Source organism: Genypterus blacodes, unplaced genomic scaffold, assembly GCF_046128005.1.
Source record: "Genypterus blacodes isolate CSIRO-AG114 ecotype Tasmania unplaced genomic scaffold, CSIRO-AGI_Gbla_v1 ptg000055l_1, whole genome shotgun sequence".
NCBI lineage: Eukaryota > Metazoa > Chordata > Actinopteri > Ophidiiformes > Ophidiidae > Genypterus > Genypterus blacodes.
In genome coordinates, this window is record NW_027466867.1 from 2,469,115 (window position 1) to 2,492,858 (window position 23,744).

Here is a 23,744-nt window from a genome sequence, read left to right on the forward strand (position 1 = left end):
TCGATCTGAGAATAGAATAACTCTAGGAATGATCGAGCTATGTGCATTTCAGTGACGCAGCAGAGAAGCCGATGATGCTTCCACCGTGTTTCCACTGAAGGTTTGTGAGTCGGTGCACAGGCGTCACACAGCAGGGGACAGAACCTTCCCAGAAGGCAATGGGCATCATAAATGTTTAGGGGTCGGGTAAAGAAAGGCTTTCGTTTATCAGCCCAAAAAAAACTCTACAGTCTAAAAATAATCTATAAAAAGGAACTTCTTCTAGAGTTGTATTGTAGAACCAAGCATACCCCTGGAATTAGACACTAGGAAAATAGCAGTCATTGTGACCAACAGAACGACCATTTTATGGTTCTCATCTTTGCGTTTATGTGGTTGATCAGCATGTTTCTATAGGTTTCCCCTTTAATACAGATGGAACGTTTAGTGTGAGAGGTGTAGAAGTCTCACAGGGACATGATAGCCACATTTCAGTGAGGTAAAGTGATGAACTAAGATTGATTTGTACAACATAGGTTTGAATATTAAAGTGTGTTTAAAACGCTGCTGTCCATGCCAAAGAAAACAAACATCATGCATCGTCAATTCCTCTCAATCTACAGCCTACAGTGATAACAAATGATTTCACCCTAACTCTACTGCTATTCAGTCTAAAAGGTTTGGTTTGAACTTTGTCTCGATTGTGCATTAATGGCATTTTTGTTTGTTTTCCGGTAATTTGACTCCAAAATCTTCCGTTTTGGAAAATGTTCCCAGTCGATCCTAAACGTCTCTAATCTAAACTGACCTCCATCGCTTTGGTTACAAATTGGTATCTGCACAAATATCTACGCAAGCGGAGTACAAAGGGACAAAGTTGGGGTCAGACCTCCTCGTGTTGCGTCAACACAATGATACAAACGCACAGAAATCAGAAATGTGCTTCAGTGTTTATTGCTTCCGTCCAGACTTTAGTCCAGAGTCTCTTCATGTTCACGTATTGCCTAAATGCATGAAGCTCTTTGCAGTGTGTGGTGTTTACTAATGCCAGAGGTTAAAAAACACTATGAGCTGTGTGTGTGTGTGTGTGTGTGTGTGTGTGTGTGTGTGTGTGTGTGTGTGTGTGTGTGTGTGTGTGTGTGTGTGTGTGTGTGTGTGTGTGTGTGTGTGTGTGTGTGTGTGTGTGTGTGTGTGTGTGTGTGTGTGTGTGTGTGTGTGTGTGTGTGTGTGTTACTGTGTCTCATGTCTCCGCTCTGAGTGGACAGCAGAGACAGAGAGGACACACGCGTTGATGAAGCCACGTCACACGATTTCGAATGAAGGGAGAACACAGGCGCAGCTGCAGCACCTGAGGTGATGCGTTCATGGTCCTCGTCATGTCGTTCGTTTACACTTTTGCCGATGTTTACAGGTTTTTTATTCGACCCCCTCGAACATCTAAACACGCCGTTTCTGTCTTCATCATAAAAGTTTGAAAGATCATCGATGTTTTGATTATTATTTTGATTAAAATCTTATCAAAATAGATAAATAGACCAGCTACTTTTCTTTATATTGAGTTTTAGCCAAGATTTTCACTTCAGGATGTTTTCCCTAAAGATTTTTATGTCACAACTGAAGTAATCATTACGTCATTTCATCACACAAAACTCTATAGACTTCCTGTGCCCTGATAGTGTTCATAACATGCATAGTTTCATTTTTAAAGGAAATAAAAATGGATCAGTGTCATCAAATAGTTTAACAGTCCTAATTTCAGTTTGGTATGGATGGGACCATGGGTTGAAGCTATTTTGAATATGATGACAGTACATCTGCACGTTAAGGTGCCTATATTGTGCCGTTACAATATATTGCTGCAAATCATATATGAATTTTGCTGAATACAAATTAATATTGCAACAGAAATCTTTCAAAAATGTATCAAAGTACAAAATGTTGTCCTTTTAGTTTTTGTTCTCTGCTATTTGTGCTTTAGTTTTGTTTACCTGTCTACTTAGCAAAGGTTTGTACGTGTGTGTGTGTGTGTGTGTGTGTGTGTGTGTGTGTGTGTGTGTGTGTGTGTGTGTGTAGGCCAGTGCAGCAAAAATCACAATGTTGGCGAGTAAGATGTTCCAAATATGCAGCATTATAGAGTTACATTTCAACAGCAACGTGTCGTCAATATTCCTTAATTCTCTTGATTTTGGCGCCTCCCCCTACAGTGGTCGATACTGGTATTGCACTCCCTACGCAGGTGTAACATGGTGTGTTTCTCTCCTGCTCACACGTCTTATCGTGCAGTGCAAAGGTTTTAAAACGCCTCGCTGAACTCGAGACCAGCAAACTACAGCAATGTGAGGAAGCTAAAGAGAATCCTGTGCCCAAGAACAGGTTGAAATAGCAAATACTCTTTTTTTTAGAGGTGTTTTTTGGAAAATGTTACTCCACACAAAACAGAACTTATCTAAGAATGTATTTACACCTAATGTTTGATTATAAGGATTTGCCATAATAGTTTTGATCATGAAACACTCTTGAACTCAAAATGACCGTGTGAAAAAGATTCAAGTTTCTATGAAGGAAGAAGGTCTTTCTTTAGCCTTTCCCTCGTTTGTAGACATTCTAGAACACACCTTTCTAAGCTGTGTGCTCCTCCAGTAAGTCCCTTTTACTGTTGTCCTATTTGTTTTCCAGCCAATCACAGCTTTTCCTATGGCACTTTGCATTGTTCTGCATTCTGACCCTTGGATAAAGTGATTCGACCCCGGGTCATTGGACAGAGGTCATATTTCTGACTCTCGGCGATATGACCTTTGATCCAGTCCCCTGTTGACCTGCAAGCGTTCAAACTCTTGTCGGCTGTTCCGGTCCGGACTGAGGTTAGCTAGCGCTCTGCCCCCTACGTCCTCCTCCTCTTCGTCCCGGTTGAGGAAGGCCAGCTCGTTCTCGTAGCAGAAGGAGTTGGAGTTGGGGACGAGGAACTTGTTCTCCATCATGTCCTTGGCACTGCAGCGAGGGGTGGACGGCACCTCATAGGTTTTGTGAAAGTGAGAGTAATCCACCTTGTACAGGTTCTTCTCCTCAAACAAGACCGGCTCAAAGCGGTGACCCCACAGGATCTCCGAGGCTAAGTAGGAGCTGCGAGCCTGCGTCGTCATGGCGGTGGCTTCCACCATCCCCTCCAGGATGACAACAATCTCAAAGTCTGCTGCCTCCAGGTCCTGTTTGCTGATCCCAAAAAGCGGACTCTCCTCATCGATCTCATGGAGAATAGTGATGGGCGAGACCAAGAAAATCCTGTCCAGGCCTTTGTCAAAGCCCACATTGATGTCTATCTGGTCCAGAGGAATATACTCCCCCTCGTCTGTGATACGAGGTTTGATGAGCTGCGCCCTGACGTGGGCCTCCACGATGTGGCTCTTGCGCAGGTTCCCCACCCTCCACATGAGGCTCAGCTTGCCGTCCCGCATGGCGATGACAGCGTTGTGGCTAAACAGCAGCGTCTGCGCTCGCTTCTTAGGCCTGGCCATCTTAGCCATGATGGCGCCGATCATGAAACAGTCGATGATGCAGCCCACTATGGACTGGAAGACCACCATGAAGACGGCCACCGGGCACTCCTCTGTCACGCAGCGGTAGCCGTAACCGATGGTGGACTGCGTTTCGATGGAGAATAGAAAGGCCGCCACGAATCCGTTGACCTGCAGGACGCACGGAGTGAAGTTGTCGTCTCCAGCCGGGTTATCCAGGTCGCCGTGCAGCAGAGCGATCACCCAGAAGGCCAAGCCGAAAGCCAGCCAGGAGACCACAAACACCAGGGTGAAGACCACGAGCATCCATCTCCAGCGGATATCCACGCAGGTCGTAAAGATGTCGGCCATGTAGCGCTGCGACTTCTCATCCATGTTGGCAAACTGCACGTTGCACTGGCCATTCTTTTTGACGAAGCGGTTGCGGCACTTGCGTCGCGTGTGGATCTTGCCATTGCCAAAGCCGTTCATACCATGCATGGTAGTGAGGCGGAGGCCCTCTTCCTCGGACGACACCACGCTGTAGCGGTTGATTCCTGCCACACTCATGCTCCCGGCGCCGCCTCCGGCTGCAGGGCGGGAGCAGGAAGCGCGGCGGCAACCTGGAGTCCCAGCGTGCGGTGGGGGGCCCCTCACAGCTGGATCACGGGGGAACGCTGCATGTCAGACGGGCACGGACGCGGAGCTGCACGGGCGGGCGGGAGGCTTGAGTTTGAATCCCTGCAGAGAGAGAGAGAGGAAAGTGAGCGACAGACGTCTCATCACAGCAAACCGGAGGATCACATATCAACACAGAATCATCATCAACCAGGGAAGCTGTGAGTGCCTGAATGTGAAACAGCAAATGAATAACAACACAAACATCACCGTAAACTTTATTTAGCAGTGTATCACCTTTATTTACAACTCAGCATTTTATTAGCACACTTAAAATAAGATATGAGGAATATTCTCGTGCAATCTTGGTTGTTTCTATGAAGGAATGCGAACTTTCCTTCTATTCTTTGTTTGTGTGTCGTGTTGCTACTCTGCTCTCCTAAATGGACTTCTCAGCGTCCATTTTGTCCATTGGTCTGGCAGCACAGGTCCTCTAGTGTTCTACCGTCCATCCATCATAGACTCTCTGCCACACTCCTCCATCCGTCTTGCTCTCTCCCAGCGTCACGACTCTGCATCCAATTGGTCCTGACTGAAGGGTCCTCTTGTCTTCGATGGCGGCTTTGTAAATGAAGAGCCCCCCCCCCCCCCCACACACACACACACATCTGCCTCACCGCAATCTCTACCATTCCCTCTCTACACCGTGGGGAGGGAGGGGGGGTGCTTGTGTTGTTACAGGGTCTCCTCGGGGACGAGTATGTGTGCCACTGATTCCATGGGCTCGCGACTCCAGATGCTGCCCCCAAAACAAAGCAAAGAGCGGAGAGAAAGACTTCTTTTGCTGCTGAAACACTCATTTTTGTCTCGTATTATTTCAAGCTCTATTTACTCGGCCCCATTCTGTACCACAGGCCGTGTTATTAACCCCTGAGTTAGGACGCTGTGAGATTTGTAACACCGTCCGGCGCCTCTCCCAGTGAATAGATGGATTGATTTCTCCGCTGTCCTCTGCCCCGGTCGTACGTTTACGTCGCAGACACCCTGGCCCGCTGCTGGACGTTGCACCTCTGGGTGAAGGTGTCCTCTCTCTCTCTCTCTCTCTCTCTCTCTCTCTCCGCAGGGTCAGACTCCCAGGCCCACTCTGGCGTGACCTCATCCGCTCGGCGCGTCTGGCTGCCTGAAGATTTGACAGCTCACTGACGCGTGCAACCAAATGCTGGGTGAGACCGCCGTTTGTCCCACACACACACACACACACACACACACACCGTAAAACACCTCACACTCGCGCTCATTCAGGTGGAAGTGCAACCTCAATCCCTGATCCTAGATGCAGACTGATATCGAGTGCGATCTCTAACTTTCATCACTTTGCACTCCGACATACTGGCAGAAGAAGCAGAGCCGTGTTTCCTTCTCACGTTTCCGACGCTGCGATCTAAACCCAGCGGTCGTCATACGTCTCCTCTCAAATATGCAAATACCCAAAACGAGATTCCGACAAGCTTTGACAATTCCTACTTAGCACTTTATTGTTATTCAGATCCATGCAGTGTAATCAGGCTTTGTGCTCCCTGACAGCTCACCCGTTTACTGACAGGTGGGCTCGGCTCTGCAATATAGTAACCACGCCGACAGGGGTTACATAATCGTGACAAATCCTCAGCTGGAGCTCGGTCTCGGCGTGGCGTTTCACATTATACGCCTCCCCTCGCTCTGTAGACGACACGCTTGACCCGGGCGGCCTCCTCCTGCGTCTCCCTGTCCTCCTGCGTCTCCCTGTCCTCCTGCGTAAGCCTTTCACGGTGTCCAGTGTCCGGCCAATTGGTGAAATGAAAGTAAAAACCCTCTGTTGCGTCCTTTGGCGTCATTGGATAAGTCCCTCTGAGGTCTCAGGCCAGGGAACCTTTACTGTAGCTCCAGCAGAACACACATGAACCTCTTTAAACCAGACGCCTCCCTCCCAGCGTCTGACACATGGTGCTTAGAGTTTAATCTGAGAGAGACCAGCCAGCAGCCGGGGGCCGGGGCTGGACTCTGACTGTGATAAAAGCTAGCGCATCAATCTGAACGGCTCCCAACAGCTACGTCTATAGATCTTGACTCAAACTAACCGCAAGTTAAAGGCCCAATCAGCCGCCTTTTGAATCGCGGGTCTATCAATAAAGAATAAGCCGGATCCTGAACCGTTGAACATCTGATTTAGTTGTTCTCTGCTCTCAGTGCTCACTTCAGACATATAGGGGATAAATCCTGTCTTAGCTCATAATAATGTTGACATGGTGTGAAATTGCTGTGGCCGTTAGTTAGTGTGTGTGTGTGTGAGAGTGTGTGTGACATGAGACTGTCCAACTGCATCAGATACAGGAGGGGTTATCAGTTATCATCCGGCAGCTCCAGTCAAGAGTTTGGCTCCCAGCTGACACGTGATTTACCTCTCAGACACAACAGAGAGAGAAAAGAGTTCCTCAACCTCTCTGGGGGATTAGAGAGGAGAGGAGGGGAGAGGAGAGGAGGGGAGAGGAGGGATACGATACGCTCTGTGGCTGATTAAGCTGAATAGAATGAATAATTGGATGCGCAGTATAATGGCGGGGATGAGGAGGAACAATGAGGTTCAGAGGGGAGAGGGTACTTCACCTCAAGACGAGCTCACCAGGAAACCCAGCTCCACCACGAGCTCCGCCCCCCTCACCCCTCCCCCCTACCTGCCCACCTCCCAGGGCCTTTGTGGAGGAAGAGGCGGCGGCTCAGGTGTCATTTGTATTTTCCTATAGCTCACCAACGGCGAGCTCATCACGTCTCAAGTGACCCTACAGGTATTTTCCTATAGAATGGAACACCGTCTCACTGGCAACTTAAACCTAGATTTCAAAACCCTGCCCCCCCCCCCCCCCCCTCTTCTTCACGTCTTCCTCATTTCCCTAAGCTGTAAACGCCAAAGTTGACAAAAGGAAACGGAGCGATCCTGGAGGCTGTCGCTTGGAGAAACGTGCTCATTACAAACTGAGTCACCTCACTTTGTTGTTTCCCTTTCAGAACCCCGCCTCTGGACGGGACTAACAGCTGGGGTATCGTATGTAAACAAAAGGAAATCCGTCAGTATTTGCTGGCTGTTCCATCATTCTGAGACCTGCTTTGTGCTGATTGATGAATCCCACATGTGAGCGTCCCCGCTGGGTTTATTTCACCTTTTATTCCTGCAGTTGTTTAATTACTTCCAACATGAAAAGGCCTGATCGTCCGTCGTAAACCCCAAACTATGCACGTCCTTATTCTAAGAGTAACCTATTAGTTTGGCATTGAGAGTAGAGATGATTCGTGACTAAACGCGCTTTCACCTCTACTGGGAAAATGTCTGACATGACGAGGCTCAATCTGTGGTCCACGTGTCGCACCGTGCCCGTCCTCTCTGCGTCCGTCCTCACCTCGTCCTCGCCGCGTCCTCGCCGCGTCCTGTCTATGTCAAATGTCCCCCACTTTTTTTATTTGGGATCATAAAACTGAGCTGAGCCAAGCAGAGATGAAAAGCACGATGAGGTCATTGGACTGTCTGAGGGAAAAGAATAGCCCTGCTATCTTCGTCCTCTTCATCCTCTCTCTCTCTCTCTCTCTCTCTCTCTCTCTCTCTCTCTCTCTCTCTCTCTCTCTTTCAGCCTCACAGTGATTTCTTTCCGTGCTTTGTTCAACCTTTGATTGGCAAAATCCTGCATAATTCCTGAAGTAGCAGTAACACGTTCTAACCGTTCACACCTCCGCTCGTTATGCCAGCGTTAATTTGAGAGAGAGAGAGAGAACAAGAGAGAGAGAGAGAGCACCCGTGCAGAGAACTCTTTCCATTTCAGAAGTTTGATCCAATAATATTTTTAGGTGTTAAATAAATGAGGAGGAGTGCCAAAGAGCCAAGGATCACTTATCTGCTCGTTTGTAGAGGAGCATCGCTATGACGATACAACACACAGCACATTAACACTCCGGTGCTTCAGAACAAACAGGGATAAAAACTCAAAAGGATCCAGTTGAAATCATCTAATTGCCTGTTTTTGTTAGCTTCCCTTTCTGTCTTTGTTGTTGTCGGCGTGTGTGCAGCCTGTTGAGGTCATCTCTGGCATGACTGATCCCGCCTGTGCTATTCCTATTTCTATCCATTTCATATATTATTGAACAGAACAGAGCAGAGAGATGACAAACACTGATATGAGCAGGAGTTCACAAGTTAGCAGAGGAGTTCTGCGTCCTTTTCCTTACCTTTTATTTCCACCTGTTTCTCCCCCAGGCTGCAGGACTAAACGCTGGTCTCGTCTCTCCCGGTGTCCCCGTCAACCGAACTGAGGCATTCTCTGCGTGTCTGCCACCACAGCTGCTCCCGGCTCATAGTGTGTGTGTGACTCTCATACTGGAGAAAACCACGCCATCCTCGTCTTCCACAAAAGGCACAGGCGCCCTTTGAATTTCTTCATCCTTACTTGTGTGTCTTTGTCTCTCCCTGGCTTGTTTCAGGAGCGCCGGCACAGGGAGCAGAAGTGCAGGTTCACCCGGGAAGAGGAAGAGGAGGAGGAGGAGGAGGAGGAAAGGCGCCAGAACCTCAGGCCGAGCTGCCGCCGCCGCTGCTCAGTCGGCGCTGGACGTGTCAAAAAGGTGCAAAACATTTATAAATGTCAAAATTCAGGTTTGTATCCCCATCTTGTGTGTGGTCCTCCTCCCTCAGACGCTCCTCTGCTCCTCTCTCATCTTCACCAACATTTCCCAGAAAAGTGCACAATTCAGCCTCACTGCTTATTAACTCAACAGCTCTCTATCAATCTTTTGCAATCTGATCTAGTTGGGCTGCAGTTGTCTTTCCCTCTCTCCTCTCTCTCTCTCTCTCTCCTCTCTCCCTCTCACTGCCTCTTGCTCGCTCGCTCCCTCCCTCTCTCTCTCTCTCTCTCTCCCCCTCCCGTAGTGTCACAGAAGCTGCCATTTGCAGCCTCCCTCCCTCCCTCCCTCCCTCCCTCCCCCCCTCCCTCTCTCTTCTCTCCTCCCCTCCTCTCTCTCTCTCTCTCTCTCCCTCTCTCTCTCTCTTTGTCTCCCACATCATGGCACTACCAGTTGTCAGTAACTTGATGCACAGACGTATCATTCAGAAAGCACAGGGGCGAACAAGCCACGCCGTTGTGTATCTGTGTAATAAGAAAGTAATTGAAAGCACTCGTTTATGAAGATGCGATGATGTCACAGACTTCCCACATCAAACAAGCAAGGAGGAGCAGGAGTTTGCAGCCTCTTCCAGTCTGCTCGTCCACTTATCCCCTGTATCTTACTTCATTCACAGGTTTGCCTTCATTTGTTGATTCATGACGGAGTACTGTGCCACCTAAAGGTTGGGTTACCGGCCTGGTAGTGCGGAGGAGACCGACCGCTGGGTAACCACAACGTGAGCCAGGGGGGCAAATCTTCACGTGTGTGTCTTTGGCCCCCTAATGACAGACGTGTGGCATGCAGCTTTTGTGTGGATACATGAAGCTGCTGGCTGTTGTGTCTGAGCGTAGACTGATGCCCTTCACACTTGTCACCAACAACTAATCAACAACATGTGTGTGTGTGTTTGCTCTAAGTGTTTTCCAGGACTCCCGTGTCGGTGGAGGCGTGCCAATCGATTCTATTAAGCAGCTCTCAGAAGCACCGGGGGTCCGCTGGGGTCCGTGCGATGTACATTTTGTGGACGGCACGTGCAGAAACAGCGGGGGAGGAACAGAAAGGCTCTCTGTGGTTTCATTAACCAGGTTTGGTTTCCTCCCATCTAACACACACACAGGTTAGCTGAACTGGAAACTCTGAATTGCTCCAAATGTGTGAATGTGTTTGTCTGTCAATAAACAATTAGCTCTAGCTTTTTTTTTTTCTTCTTTCCCCCACCTGTGTTTCTACAAGAGCGTGGGCGCTCCAGAAGAAACGACACAGAAACCTGCCAACACTCAAAGGTTTGTTTCCCTCCTTATCCGCATACAACCGTTACCCTTGACAACTTCCAAATGTGACATTATCCCCAACACCGAGTTCAAGCTATGCGTTTTCTCACATCCTTCCCAGAGAGCCAGTCATCAGTCAAACGCTAAAAGAGATGACAATTAGTACGGAGGGGGTTGAGAGAGTGAGAAGTTTCTAAATACGGCCTCAGCTCCGGCTTTATCACTAATGATTCATCAGTGCAGGAACCCTCCCTCTCTCTCTCTCTCTCTCTCCCTCTCTCTCTCTCTCTCTCTCTGTGCGCCACACTTCTGTCCTTTCTCCCTCTGATTTCAGACTTGTGAGGGTGATTTACAATAGCCTGTGTGTGTGATCATCACCAGGCTATTGTGTTTGTCCAGAGGACGCCAACTAATGGAGCCGGCGGCGGCGTCCTTTGGCAAAAGTGCCTCTCTGCCTGTGTCGGCAACAGGTAGTACAATGACGGCCGCCCTGCATAATGTAAGGACGCATCGTGTCACGGCGGTGGCGGCGCGGTTCGGAGCACGAGGTTCACGCTCACGTTCTGAACCGCCAAAGCCTGGGTAACTGCGCCACGATCACAGGTGGCGGCTCACATATCCTATGCATGTCTGCGTCTAAATGAGCAGGTTTTGCCTCCCGGGGAGAGATGGCTAAGTGGGAATCACTGTTGCTTCCATGGCTACAGGTATAACACCCTCACCCTATTTTCAGACGAGAGAGAGAGAGAGAGAGAGAGGCAGAGAGAGAGAGGGAGAGAGATAGAGAGCAGTTAAAGGGGGCTATTATGTCTCTATACACTATATTAGACATACAGTGTATGAGGTAACCTTCACATCTTAATGACAGAGGGTTATTGTCTCCATGGTGTTCTAATGTTGGTCTCATTGATGAATCATCTCAGCAGAGCAGTAGCAGAGCAGTAGCAGAGCAGTAGCAGAGCAGCAGCAGAGCAGCAGCAGAGTGCAGTCAGTAGTTGGGTCAGTCGGAGCTCTCCACTCTGTAATCTGCATTAATCAGAATCAACTTTTCATGATCTGGCGCTGCTGATAGTGATTGTGGCGTCTCGTTCTCCCCGGTGGAACTCGCCTGGGGCGCACCGGCGTGGCAGGAGCTCCGTTGACGTATCGCTACTGACAGCTCCATCCCGCTCCATCATAATCAAGGAAATCTCATTTAAAGGAGTTTGACACCCAAAATGAAACGCATGCAAAATGCAGCGGGGCGGCGTCAGCGATGTCGTCTCCAACTTCGTTTTAGAGAAAGAGGGGGGGGGGGGGGGGGGGGTTTGGGCTAAAGCCATCTTCATCTGATTGGTTGATGGTATGGATTGAATTCATAGATTAGGAATTGCTCTCAAGTGACCCCATATGTTCCCCTGATAGGCTTGAATCTCTCCCTCTCTCTCTCTCTCTCTCTCTCTCTCTCTCCCTCTCCCTCTCTCTCTCTCTCTCTCTCTCTCTCTCTCTGTCTTTGTCTCCTCTGACAGCTGCACACATCCTCCGCCCTCTTTACCTTTCATCGTAATGACACAGCACTGCTAAGGCACGGCGAGGTCACTTTGTCCCACACATACACGTCTTTCTTTGCGTTGTTGAAGCAACGAGAGAGAGAGAGAGAGAGAGGGAGAGAGAGAGCACTGAACTCTCTCCCTCCCACCGCTGCTCGCCTTGTCACTAAGCACCCCAATTACATTATTCTCTAAGCCTCCTGTCTGATGCAGCTATTTCAGGCTTTGGAGCCATTCCTGTTCATTTCATTTCAACTTCACTTCTTGTCAGTGGAGATTAGGAATGTGATATCACCATCGCCAGGCTCTCACTGGCGGAGATACTTGTGAAAAGGCCCTGTTGTTCTCCGGCCCAGCTGGTTGTTTGGACAAAGCTGTGTAACTTTAGGATTTCTTTTTTATCTATTTGGGCAAAAAATGAATGCGACAACCCACGCTGCTCTGCGATGAAGTAGAAACTATCTGTGAGCCTGGTTGAGGAGCGTTTATGGCTGAGAGGCTGAGAAGTATCCAGTCTAAGCTTAGAGAGTAATCCTGCAGTAATCTCATACTAACTATTTAGTAATCCTATAGATGTTAGAGGAACCTGTGTTCACTCAGTGGCCCCTAACACGTGCAGCCAAAAAACATGATGATGACGTCGTCCTTTGTCTCTTCTTTGTTGTCCGGGAAGAATGAGGGAGTCGTTCAGAATCCAAACCTACAGGAAGAGTTGTAGATGTTAATGCTTTTACATAACGACTCCCATAACTGCACTCAACGTTCTTCCTCGTCTTCGTCTTCGTCACTTTGAGTCCAGGGACGGACAGTGATTCTCCCTAACTAGCGATTTAATTACGTGGCTTTAGTTAACGATTACGTAATGTCTCCTCTGCTTCTGATTGTTGTTTCCTCACATTATATCTCGCTTCCCTCATCACAGATATTTGTGATATTATCCGTAAACGAGCCCGGTCACAGTATCTGTCTGCTGTCACACACTCAAGGCCATCTGACAGATTCAATACACACGTTATGGATCATACAGATTAGTTTCAATATGGGAATCTCTGGCATTAAACTGGATTTAACATATGGCACATGACTGAAATGACCTGGTGTGTGTGTGTGTGTGTGTGTGTGTGTGTGTGTGTGTGTGTGTGTGTGTGTGTGTGTGCGTGTGTGTGTGCGCGTGTGCTTGTGTGTTTCCCCCTGTCCTGTCTGGCAATGCAGATGGAACACTAATGGTATTTTCCACGCCGTCCCTACGTCCCATAATGAGGTTAAGGCAACATCCATAGTGTGTCTCATTGTGTCTCATTGTGTCTCATTGTGTCCTCTCATTATATGACAACAACTGGTGTTCAGAGAAGTATCAGACGGCCGACAGTAAGGAGGAATCCACGCTTTCACACTCGGGCCGTGCCAGGCAGCAGCAGCAGCAGCACCCTATGCTGGTGAGTGACACCCGTTGTGTGACTGTTACACACTTTTAATCTACAACCGACACATTTCTGACAAATCCACTCATAATAAACCGGTTTGAGATATTTTGCCGACCAAACACACGTTCACGCTCCCTTGCCTCAGCACTGTCATGCGTGCTGAGTGAAAACATGACTTTTCAAGGGTAATGTCCTTGTGAAATTGCCCATTTTCTTCAAATGTAATCATTCAGATTGATGAGCTTTAGGATGTTAATAGACTTTAGGAGAAGCGAAACACATTTTAACTTGGACCTGAACCGGAGTTTCATTACCTAATGTGCGGCGTGATGCGATGCGGGGGTGACAGCCGGGTGTCTACGCTTCGCCGTGTCCTCGCTGTGACTGCACGCCGAGAAAAGCTCCTGTCCCCGACGCCCCCGGGGGTGAGAATGAATCGGATCAGGATCAGGATCTGGTGTCCTCGCGGCCTTTCGCCTCTTTTTTTCCGCTCAACCTGACCGCTGACCTCTGAGCAAAGCAGCAAAGACACTGAATGCTTCAAAGCTTCAATCATCCCATATGGACCTGATGAGTCAATCCCAAACATGCTCCCATTTAGAACAGAACTATTTTGATGACCTACTAACTAAAATCTATAGATTCCCTCCAGCACAAATGTAACACAATGATCCTGAGCTGTAATTGTCTCTTCATCGCTGCCATCTCCATGTCAACAAACAGCTTCATTGCTTGCGTTCATTGCTTTCCTCTAGTAATCAATTACTGCGCCGAGCCATAACGCCGTGTTCCCACTAAACGAGTGGACGCGCGTGTGTGTGTGTGTGTGTGTGTGTGTGTGTGAGATATGCTCGCGCTCACCTGATGTTCCTGCCGCGCCTCACGTTTCCCATGTGACCCCGTGTGTGTCTTGGCGTGTTCCTCACAGCAGATGTTGTCACTCATGACTCCAATGAAACCCCCCTCTGCTGAACTGATTAAGTCTTCAGGCGCTCCCTCTCCGTTCCCCTGGCTGGTATTTTTAGAGACGCTTCCGTCCCGCGAATAAAGCTCATTTGTGTTCCCGGGCACGACCACCTGTTTTCCCACCTCCACGTACGGATGAGTGCTCGTCGCTCATCCAGAAAAAGACTAATGGAGTTTGTAATCACTCTGAATAAAGCGCTGGCTGTCTTGGAACGCAGACATGCAGACTTGCTGCTCGGTCTCGATTAAACCGGTGCATATTTTTAAAAAGTTATAAAATCCTCTGCATATCTGGCAAATTAGCCCACTTTTTATTTTGCACTGGCAGAACGAGGACAGACGGAACAGTTAAGAGTCAGCAGGCACGTTGACACTTCATCAGAGGTGTGTGTGTGTGTGTGAGAGAGAGTGTGTGTGTGTGTGTTTCTACCGTTCCTCTAACCTTGATGGCGCAACTGGAACGGGATTGGACGGGTCCCTGCTGAGACCTCAGCGTCCGTCCCAGGCAGATGGGGGGCGGGGAGAGGGGGGAGTGGGGGAGACAGGGGGGAGACAGGGGGGAGGATGGTCATGACGTCAGACGAGACCAAGCGAAACCAGGCCAGGAACCGGATCACGTATGAGACACACATGAGTCTGTACATGTATAAATGGAACACTTTCCCCTCTCTGTACTGTGTGTGTGTGTGTGTGTGTAAATGTGGACTATGTTATGTATTTGCCGCGCACATTTGTCTGTGTGGGCGTGTGTGCATCTGTGTTCCAACTTGTCTGTCGGCTCATTTTATGTGTGTGTGTGTGTGTGTGTGGGGGGGAGCTATTTGTAGGAGGTCTAGCTCCCTGGGAACCCATCCTCCATCTGTCGATTCCACCCCAGCCCCGGCCCTGTGAAGCCCCAATTTTACCCTAAATTTCCCAGCAGCTGACCCTGTTTGCCATGGCAGCGTCGCTCTCTCTCTCTCATATTCTCTCTCTCTCTCTTTCTCTCTCTCTCTCTCCTCTCCTGCTTTCCTCGCTCACACTCCGGCTCCCGTGTGACGCTCGCACACACAGTCTCGTCACCTGCACACTCTGTCACACGCTCGCCTGTAATGTCGCTGGATGCAGGACAAGAACAACAGATGCAGATCCAAACACCCGGCCGCCCGATTTAAAGAGCGTACAGTGCAGAGGGGTTGAGGAAGAGTTCAGTGCCACGTTTTTATTTTGGTGCGAGCGTGCCGGCACGTTGGGATGCTGAGGAACGAGCTGGTGGCCTGGGGTAAATGAATTAACCAGTGGGGCATATGGAGGCTCGTGCAGGCATATGGTGGGACGCCACTTGCCCCCCCCCCCCTTTGGCTTAAGGCCTTTTTGGAGGAAGATGGGATTCGTTTCCATTCATAAGAGTGGACGAGAGAGAGAGAGAGAGAGAGAGAGAAGAGAGAGAGAGAGAGAGAAGAGAGAGAGAGAGAGAGAGAGAGAGAGAGAGAGAGAGAGAGAGAGAGAGAGAGAGAGAGAGAGAGAGAGAGAGAGAGAGAGAGAGAGAGAGAGAGAGAGAGAGAAGAGAGAGAGAGAGAGAGAGAGAGATCCACCATTACAGTTCATTTAATGTTTTTAGAAATTACCTTTAATTGCAATTTAGATCTCTGCTGTGTGTCTCTCTGTAACTCTACGTTTTGTGTGTGTGTGTGTGTGTCTATATATAAATGTCCCTCAGCACGGTGGTGTGTTCGGGGTCGGGCCCAGCGTTGCGTGGCAGGAGCTGATAGTAAGTCCATAGCTGCACCGTTGCGTCAACCCTATTCTCTGCCGAGGCTTTACACTAAATCGCTGCATCCGATCTCGCTGCGAGGCGTTCAATGGCCCCGCGAGGCGTTCAATGGCCCCTGCTCAGCGGCTCCCAGGCCCAAATATTTCTCCCATTGTTCCCTGAGAGAGGCTGGATTTACACGGGATGGCACGGAATGCTCAGCAATTTTCCGGACTGCTACTGTTTACATTGTGTGTGAGGTGCGTGCGTGCGTGCGCGTGCGCTTGTGTGTGTGTGTGTGTGTGTGTGTGGATCAGCTTATATTTGGGTGTCAACGAACCAAAGTAACTGGCTGGTAATTCACTTTTGTCAGATTTTGGTTGTTTTTTTGAGCCGCTGTCCCTCTTTAACAGCTCTCACTGTGGGCGTGTGGCTGAGAAGTGAGAAATAGACCGAGGCTGTGAAATGAGTAAAAGTCAGCCCTCGTTTGAGTTTAGAGGCTCAGACTGTTACAGGGGCAGCAGCAGCAGCAGCACTCTCTCTCTCTCTCTCTCTCTCTCTCTCTCTCTCTCTCTTTCTTTTTCTTCTTCTTCTTCTCCACTTCTTCACAGGCGCTCCGTAATTGGTGCATAACGACGAGATGTGTGACTTTGGATCCACCGCAAAAAAAAAAGCTGCAAAGTATTTTGACGATCGCACCCCCAAGTACAAATCTGTGCTTGTTGATGTTGATGTGGGAATTGTCTGGAAAAATGGGACGAACCAATCAAGCGGAATCTAAAAATACTGTCGGCAAACCAGGGAGGCAAATGGAGAAACGCAAGGTGAGGTTAATCAGGGACAGGTGAAGCTCAACAGGGCGGGGCAGAGGAGCGACGAGGGCAGGAAGTGAAGCATTCAGAGGGCGGGTGTGACAAAATAAAACAGGAAACAGCAAAATAAGCCAAAATAAAAGCGTTAGTTTTGGGAAGAGAGCATATGAACACGTATTTATATCAGGCAGAGGTCTTAAAATAAACAACACTCTCTCTAACGATCCTGTTTTAATTAGAATTACGCCTACGAACCGGATCATCGTCTAATCGCCCCGGCGTTAAAGCCCCTGAAAGTCGCACGCTCATAACATTATTCCGCCGAGGAGACTCCGGGGTGGATACACACTCCCATTACGCCCAAATGAGCCTCCTGAGTGAGTCCTGGTGTCACCATGGGGGCTCGGGGGGGGGGGGGAGAGAGAGAGAGAGAGAGAGAGGGGTGCAAAGTGACGGCCCTGCGACGTTCTCTATTACAGCCATGATGAGGAGAAGCTCTCATCAGCTCCACAATACACACGTCAATAAGAGCAGAACAATGGAGGAGAACACCCTCTGAGGTTTTGTCTCAGCCGTAACTCCATCTGTGCCCTTCCATCCTGCAGCCTATTGCTTTCATGCATTTGATAGGTGAGAGGTTTGGACACGTTTGACAACATGAACCATAAAGTAAAACTCCACATTTTTGGGCCCAAATCTCTCCTGAGTTTTCCTAGCCAGTCAATTGTTGTGTTTTGGCTCCAGACAGAAGGAATCTGCCTCGAGCTTCATTAGAGTCACGCTTACAATCGGCTTCATCAACACAAAAGCAATGTTGATGTAGAGAACAGTGATGCCAGCGGGCGGGCAGATGTCCGCTCCATCCCTCCGTCGCCGCTCTTTTCTCCTATCTATGATCTGAAACACTAATGTACCCGCAGCAGAAGCTCTCTTTCCTCTCACAAATGAATGTCTGCCTCTCTCCGCGTTGGCGCTCTGACCCGGGATGATGAAGCTGTGGCGCACCGGGGACGTGACAGCGGTGTCGTAACGCCTGCAGGATCGTCGCTTTGTTTTGCATCGGAGCGTCGCGAGCGGCAATAACAGCAGAGGACGGGAAGGTCCCACGTGGCGCCGATGCTTCATGCTCTCATTTTGGAGGACTTATTTTATTTTTGGCTCGTTGGGCTCACACAAAAGCTGGAGTGGCTGTGGCCAAAGCACTGTACAGTCACCTCAGCGCCATTAGTGCCTGACAGACGGAGCTCTGCTGTCTCATGTTTGGACAGAAAATGGATTTCTACCAATTCAATCACGAGTAGAGACTTCAACACAATCGTCTCTCAACCTGTAGCTCGTTTGTTAGGTTTTAAATGCGACTCTTCTAAATCAAAATGTGACGCAACGGTTTGGAATAACAACATTCCAATCATTCCAATCATTCCAATGGCATGTAAGAAGAGTTGATTGATTGATTTGGAGTAGCACAATCTGTCTCACTTTCCATGGCGATCCTAACACACATGGAGGTTAAAGCCAGAGTGACGCAGCTTATCAGTGGGGAAATGGAGCTTTTTAATCTTTCAGCGACTGGAAACGATCCTCTAATTACTGTAATTGGTCGGCGGGGAGGGGAGGGGTGAGGTGGGGTGAGGTGGGGTGGGGTGAGGCGGTGTGCAGCACCCTGATCACCGGCCTGTGACTCTGTCCTCGCTGCGTCATCGTCAGCTGCTCCGTCACCTCCCAGCACCCTATCCTGCTGGATTTAGTTTCGCCCTCCCTCCCCCCTGTGGAGAACTCACAGGAAGGGCAGCAGCACGGGACCGGACCTCCACTCCTCTGGAAACTTCTTTTATAGATACTGGAGTCCTGCAATACCAGAACAAGGTTCCGCCTCCATGACACTGAAGCTGAGACGGGAGAGACCGACCAAGTCTACTCCCATAATCGATCAGTCAATCAATACAAAACAATCAAAGCGTGTGTGAGGTAGATGATGATGGTTCTGCTGCACATCCACTCTGTCCCTGACTAAGACGGGATAAAAGTTTTCCTCCTCGCTCCCTTTGACAGCCGCTTGGTTACTTTGCTGGCTGGCCGCTCGCTCAGCAGTCCTGCGCTCTATAAAAGCCCAGAGCACTTCATCATTCCTCAGGGAGAAGAAGAGAACAAACACAAAGCGACGTCCCCATTCCCACTGCAAAAATAAAGGGAAGGAAAGCGGAAGGAACGCCTCAATCAACGGCACGGCAGACAGATGAAACCTAAAGCCTCCTCAAACCTTCGCCGCTCTTCTGATGAGCCTGAATGATTCTCAGGTAAATCAGGAACAACCGACCATTAAAGAGCCCCGGTTACAGCGTCTGTTACATTGATCAATCAGTGTTAATGGTGCGGACGTTCCCCGGCGCAGCAGATGAAAAGGTCCGTCTCATTACGTAGTCGCTTAAAGGTTAGGAGGTAAGAAAGTGAGGAAGAGTACGGCGTCTTATTAAAGTTCCCAACTCCCGCTGGACCAGTCGCTCTTTGTTGTAGCCGAAAGAAAAGTATCAGTGTTGAAGTAATAATTGCTCTCGCTGCAGCAAGTGTGTGTGTGTGTGTGTGTGTGTGAGTGAGGTCCCACTCCCTGCAGATTCATTTGAACACGGCTCTAATTACACGCAGGAGCTGATGAGACGTTCCCTGCAGAAGCGACCGGGAGGAGACCCAGACGGCACAAAGACAAATGAACCGCCCCCGAAACCATTTAGATAAGGAGAAGAGAGGGGATGACGTCACCTCGCCAGAAGTTTGGCTCGGGGTGGCGTTCGGAAAAGCCTCTCGGAGAAACGAAACAACGCTGTCGTTCAATCAGCCTGCGGAGGAACACACACACTGACACACGCCTCAGGAGGCCGTGATGAGGCCCTGTCACTCACTATTTGGCAGGAAACAACGATGTAAAGGCCTCTTTGAAGTCAGAGGAACTCACCCCTGACCCCTATGACAACACAAAGGTCATGACCTCATAACCAAACCTCATTACGAGTCTAGAAATCTGAAGTAAAAATGTTAGATAAAGATGAGTGATTGTTAGTTCCACCTGACTGAGCCCCGATGTGTCCGCTGGGCGGGTGGGTGGGGGCGGGGCTACTGTTGAGGGGGAGGGTAAAGGTCACCCGCCGCCGCTGACGGTAAACCAGGCTGACGGCACCAAACTCTCTCTGCTCGCCCTCGTCTTCCTCAATTAGCTCCAAAGGCAGCAGCGGCAGCGATACACTGGTTTCCTCTCTGATGCCTCATCAACAAAGAGCAGCAGGAGACGATCATTACGGCGCAGGTTAATGATCTGCTCTGATTAGAAACGCGATTTCTTTCACTCTTCCATCCATATTCAAATTCAGTTCCCCCCAAAATCTGTTCTTGTGTGGAATGGAACAAAGCTGAGATCAGGACTTCTTCTTCCTCACGTCCTCGTCTCCCTCATCTGAACTCATCTTATTATTTACCTGATGAACCGCCGCCACCGCCGCCGCTCGTATTTTTAGAATCCAGGTCAGTTCAGGGTAAAACGGCCGGAATGTGAGGCGACGACGATGACGTTTTGGAACAGTTCACACACGTCCCCTTGCTCCTGCGTGTCGCCGAGTGATCGCGTTCCGAGCTATTTTCAGACGGTGAGCCACGAGATCAACATCAACACTTTGGATTTGGATGCATTCTCACTAAAACACAAAGTGTCAATCGCTCGTAGAAGCATAGCGATCCGGACGCTTTTGACCATATATGGCACGTACATGTATGTGTGTGTGTGTGTGAGTGTGTGTGTGTCACAGGGCCCCAAATGGCTCACAAAATACATAAAAACCCACTGTGCTGTTTGGTTGGGGAATGCTTGTCTTCCTACTCACGCTGAATGTTGTCTCCACCACGCTCCTCTTTGTCTGCGCTCAGGGCTGCACAATCACACTCATCATGAATCATCTCTCACTCTGAGTGCTTTGTTTTGTGACCAGGCTTACCTGCTGCACCCCACAGCAAAAGAGTTCAACCTGGACCGGACTAGTAGCTTTAGATCCCGGCGATGGTACTGGTGAGAGAACTCTGCTCATACTTCTACATTCGTCCTCGCTCCGGTGTAAACATGTCACTGAGCTAAAATTAGAAGTGCGCATCGTTGCCATGTCACTCGTAACAAGACATATGTTAGAAAGATGTGCAGAAGATCACACACTGAGGAAACCTGTGATTGTTAATTTGCACTTACCGAAGCTCACAGACACTTTGGGGGAGGAGGAGGAAGAGGAGGAGGAGGGGGAGGGGGAGGAGGAGGAGGAGGAGGAGGAACCGTAGCACTGCCATTGATTTGTGTGCGAAGTGTGAACGTTATGCATGCATTGTGCTGTGTGTGTGTGTGTGTGTGTGTGCGTGCGTGTGTGTGTGTGTGCGTGTGCGTGTGCGTGTGTGTGTGTGTGCGTGTGTGTCTGGTCGACGCAGCATAGATCAAACCAAAGCCGGACTCCAGCTCTGGTTTCTACTCTGACCGTCACCCGAAACCTTTACATCTACAACCCTTCAGCTTCATCTGTCACTTTCACACACACACACACACACACACACACGGCACACACTACAGGGAGATGATGGACTCACTGTATTAACTGTAATCATGGCCATGTTGCGGAGGAGGAGGAGGAGGAGGAGGAAGGTTAAATGAGGGCCGAGAGAGAGAGATATGATTTGAAATGAGACAGATTGATTAATATGAATAAGTAATGAATCAAACCAGGTGTTGCAGATTTATTTTGAAAGCTCTAAAGTTTGGTTTATGAGGCTTTAAACAGGAGAGAGAGGGGGAATCGTTCATATGGAATCATGACCGTGTTGCTGCAGAGGAGTAGTAGTTGAGGACTTTGTGTGTGTGTGTGTGTGTGTGTGTGTGTGTGTGTGTGTGTGTGTGTGTGTGTGTGTGTGTGTGTGTGTGAGAGAGAGTCTAAATGTCCTTTTTTCCGTTTCAGCCTGATGAGGAGGCCGCTGGCTGGCTCGGCCTTTTCAGTCAAGCCGTCAGCTCACTTTCACCTGACTGCCGCTGAGATGCACACACCCCCCCCCACACACACGCAGGCACACACACACCCCACCCCTCCCCCGGGCCCCCTACCCTTGCCAGCCTTCCTCCTCCTCCTCCTCCTCCAGCCGCTCCAGTCGCTTTGTGTCCCGCCCGCCCCCCCAGCCGCCGCCGCCTGCCCAGGAGCCCGAGCGTCCGGCGAAGATGTAAACTAAGCTAGCACAGCAGCGGCACGCACCCTCCTCCATTATTCATCTGGCCCTTTAATGAGTTTTCCATTCACCTTCATGCCTCTACCACAATTAAGAGAAACAATTACGTCGCCCTTTGTTCAATTGAATTTGTCCAAAGAAGGCGGCGGCGGCGGCGCCTGTCGCCGTCACTAAACGCCTCTCCTGTGCTTCAGCAGGTGGGCTGCACTGAAACATGGAGGCAGCAACCAGGAGGCAAGGTGCAGCACTGAAACACACTCTGCTTCCTCCGTCTCACTCCTCTCTGGTTGCTTACTTTACAGAAACCAAAATGTCCACTTAAACGTCTCCTGCTCTGATTCAATCTTGAGGAAATTAATTTGTTAATGCCTCCTCCTCCTCCTCCTCCTCCTGTGTGCCGCTCTTTCCCCCTGACACTAAAGAGCTGTCTAAGCTTTCACCGGCGTGCCAGGGTCCAAAGATCGCGTGTCAATCACACAGATAATGTTTGTTTACATACCGTGATCATGAAAAGGAGGCCAGCTTGAATATTTCATGGCTTCTTCCAGTTACCAAGGCAGAGCTGGGCCTGTGACCCGGCACCGCGGCCGGACCTCAGCGCCCCCGGCTCATTGTTAAACACCTCTGCAGAGCGCCGGATCACGACCTCGCTCACACAGCGGCGTGCTGTCGTGTTGCCTCACAGCAGGATATCCTGTCCTACATGGGAGACGCTTAGAAAAACACAATCTAAAATGTGTCAGAGAATCACTTTATTCTCTTTACTAAGCCTGATATCTTGGCTGCTGTGTCTTCATCCTCACACACTCCTCATCATCGCAGCGTCCCTGACCTCACTTTGACTTCCTGACACACTTACATACACTTTACACACTTTTAGCATTAAGTCCCAGCGGGCCCAGCTCAACCAATCACAACTCAACTCAGAGGTACTCGCCACACTACTCATGTCACACACACGCACACACACGCACACACGCACACACACACACACACACACGCCATCAGTCCTCAAACCATGCATGGCTGCTTTGAAAGGAGGCAGGAGATGAGACGGCAGAAACACAAACAAGGCAGTGAAGTGAGACGTGACAGCGGAGGAAACATCTCTGCTGCATCTTTGCCTTTCCTCAGCTTTTGTGTCGCCCCAAACCCGACACTTTAGACCTTTAAACACAAAGTAAAGCTCACTCAGACATCCGGATCCATCCACTTTACTTATGAGGCTCCTCGGCACAGTTTGTTGTTTGTATGGCGGTGATCTGTAGCGCCCCCCTGAGGGCAGCGGCTGGAAGGTCGGGTCAGAGGCGACGCTTGCTGAATCTCAGCCGATGAGTTTGGTTGAGTTTAGGTGTGAGGCGTCGCTGCGTCGCTGAAGAACGTGGATATCCATGACGATAACAGAAAAGAAATAAAACAGAATAGAATGCTCAGACGCTTCTGTGGAAAATGCTTGATTGCCTTTTTCCTTGAACATACAGAGCGACCGTGATGAAGATGATTGCTCTTAATGGAACCACTGAGGCGCCCGATCTGATGAAGATGTAATAATTACTTAGATTACACGTGAAACAATGAGCCCTGATCACGCTCTCCTTATATTAGAGCGCTTCAAAGGCCCTGAACACCAGCGAAGAAGAGCTCCGTGTCACTGCGGCTTGGTTGCTCCACATTTAGACTCTCATGTAGATCTGTTTCATCACGCCGGGTGTCAGATCGGAGCGCGTTCGCCTCATCTAATGGTTCTGATGTGATAACAACGCTCGGTCTTTACTTAATGATGACTCAGGTTTAATCACGGCAGCTGATAATGTGATCTGCATGGAGGCAGGCTGAGCAGGTAAGACGAGGAGGAGGAAGAGGTGGAGGAGGTGGATTTCCTCCTTTACTACCCATCTCATTACCTTATAAGCTCCTTTAATACGACGTTAGACACCGGACTGCTGCATGACTCTGCTTGCTGCCCTTTCTCCTTCTCCTGCTCCTGCTCGTGCTGTTTCTTCA

The 23,744-nt window shown here is 49.5% G+C and overlaps 1 protein-coding gene across 1 annotated transcript; it reads right to left on the minus strand.

The window, feature by feature from the left end:
- Positions 1-2,744: 2,744 nt before the first annotated feature.
- On the minus strand, positions 2,745-4,040 carry kcnj12a (potassium inwardly rectifying channel subfamily J member 12a). Its single transcript, XM_076152037.1, has one exon. The coding sequence runs from the start codon at positions 4,038-4,040 to the stop codon at positions 2,745-2,747; it is 1,296 nt and encodes a 431-aa protein (XP_076008152.1).
- Between the last annotated feature and the right edge of the window lie 19,704 nt (positions 4,041-23,744).

Coding starts and splice junctions, on each gene's coding strand:
- kcnj12a (XM_076152037.1), bottom strand. CDS start 4,040: ATGAGTGTGGCAGGAATCAACCGCTACAGCGTGGTGTCGTCCGAGGAA.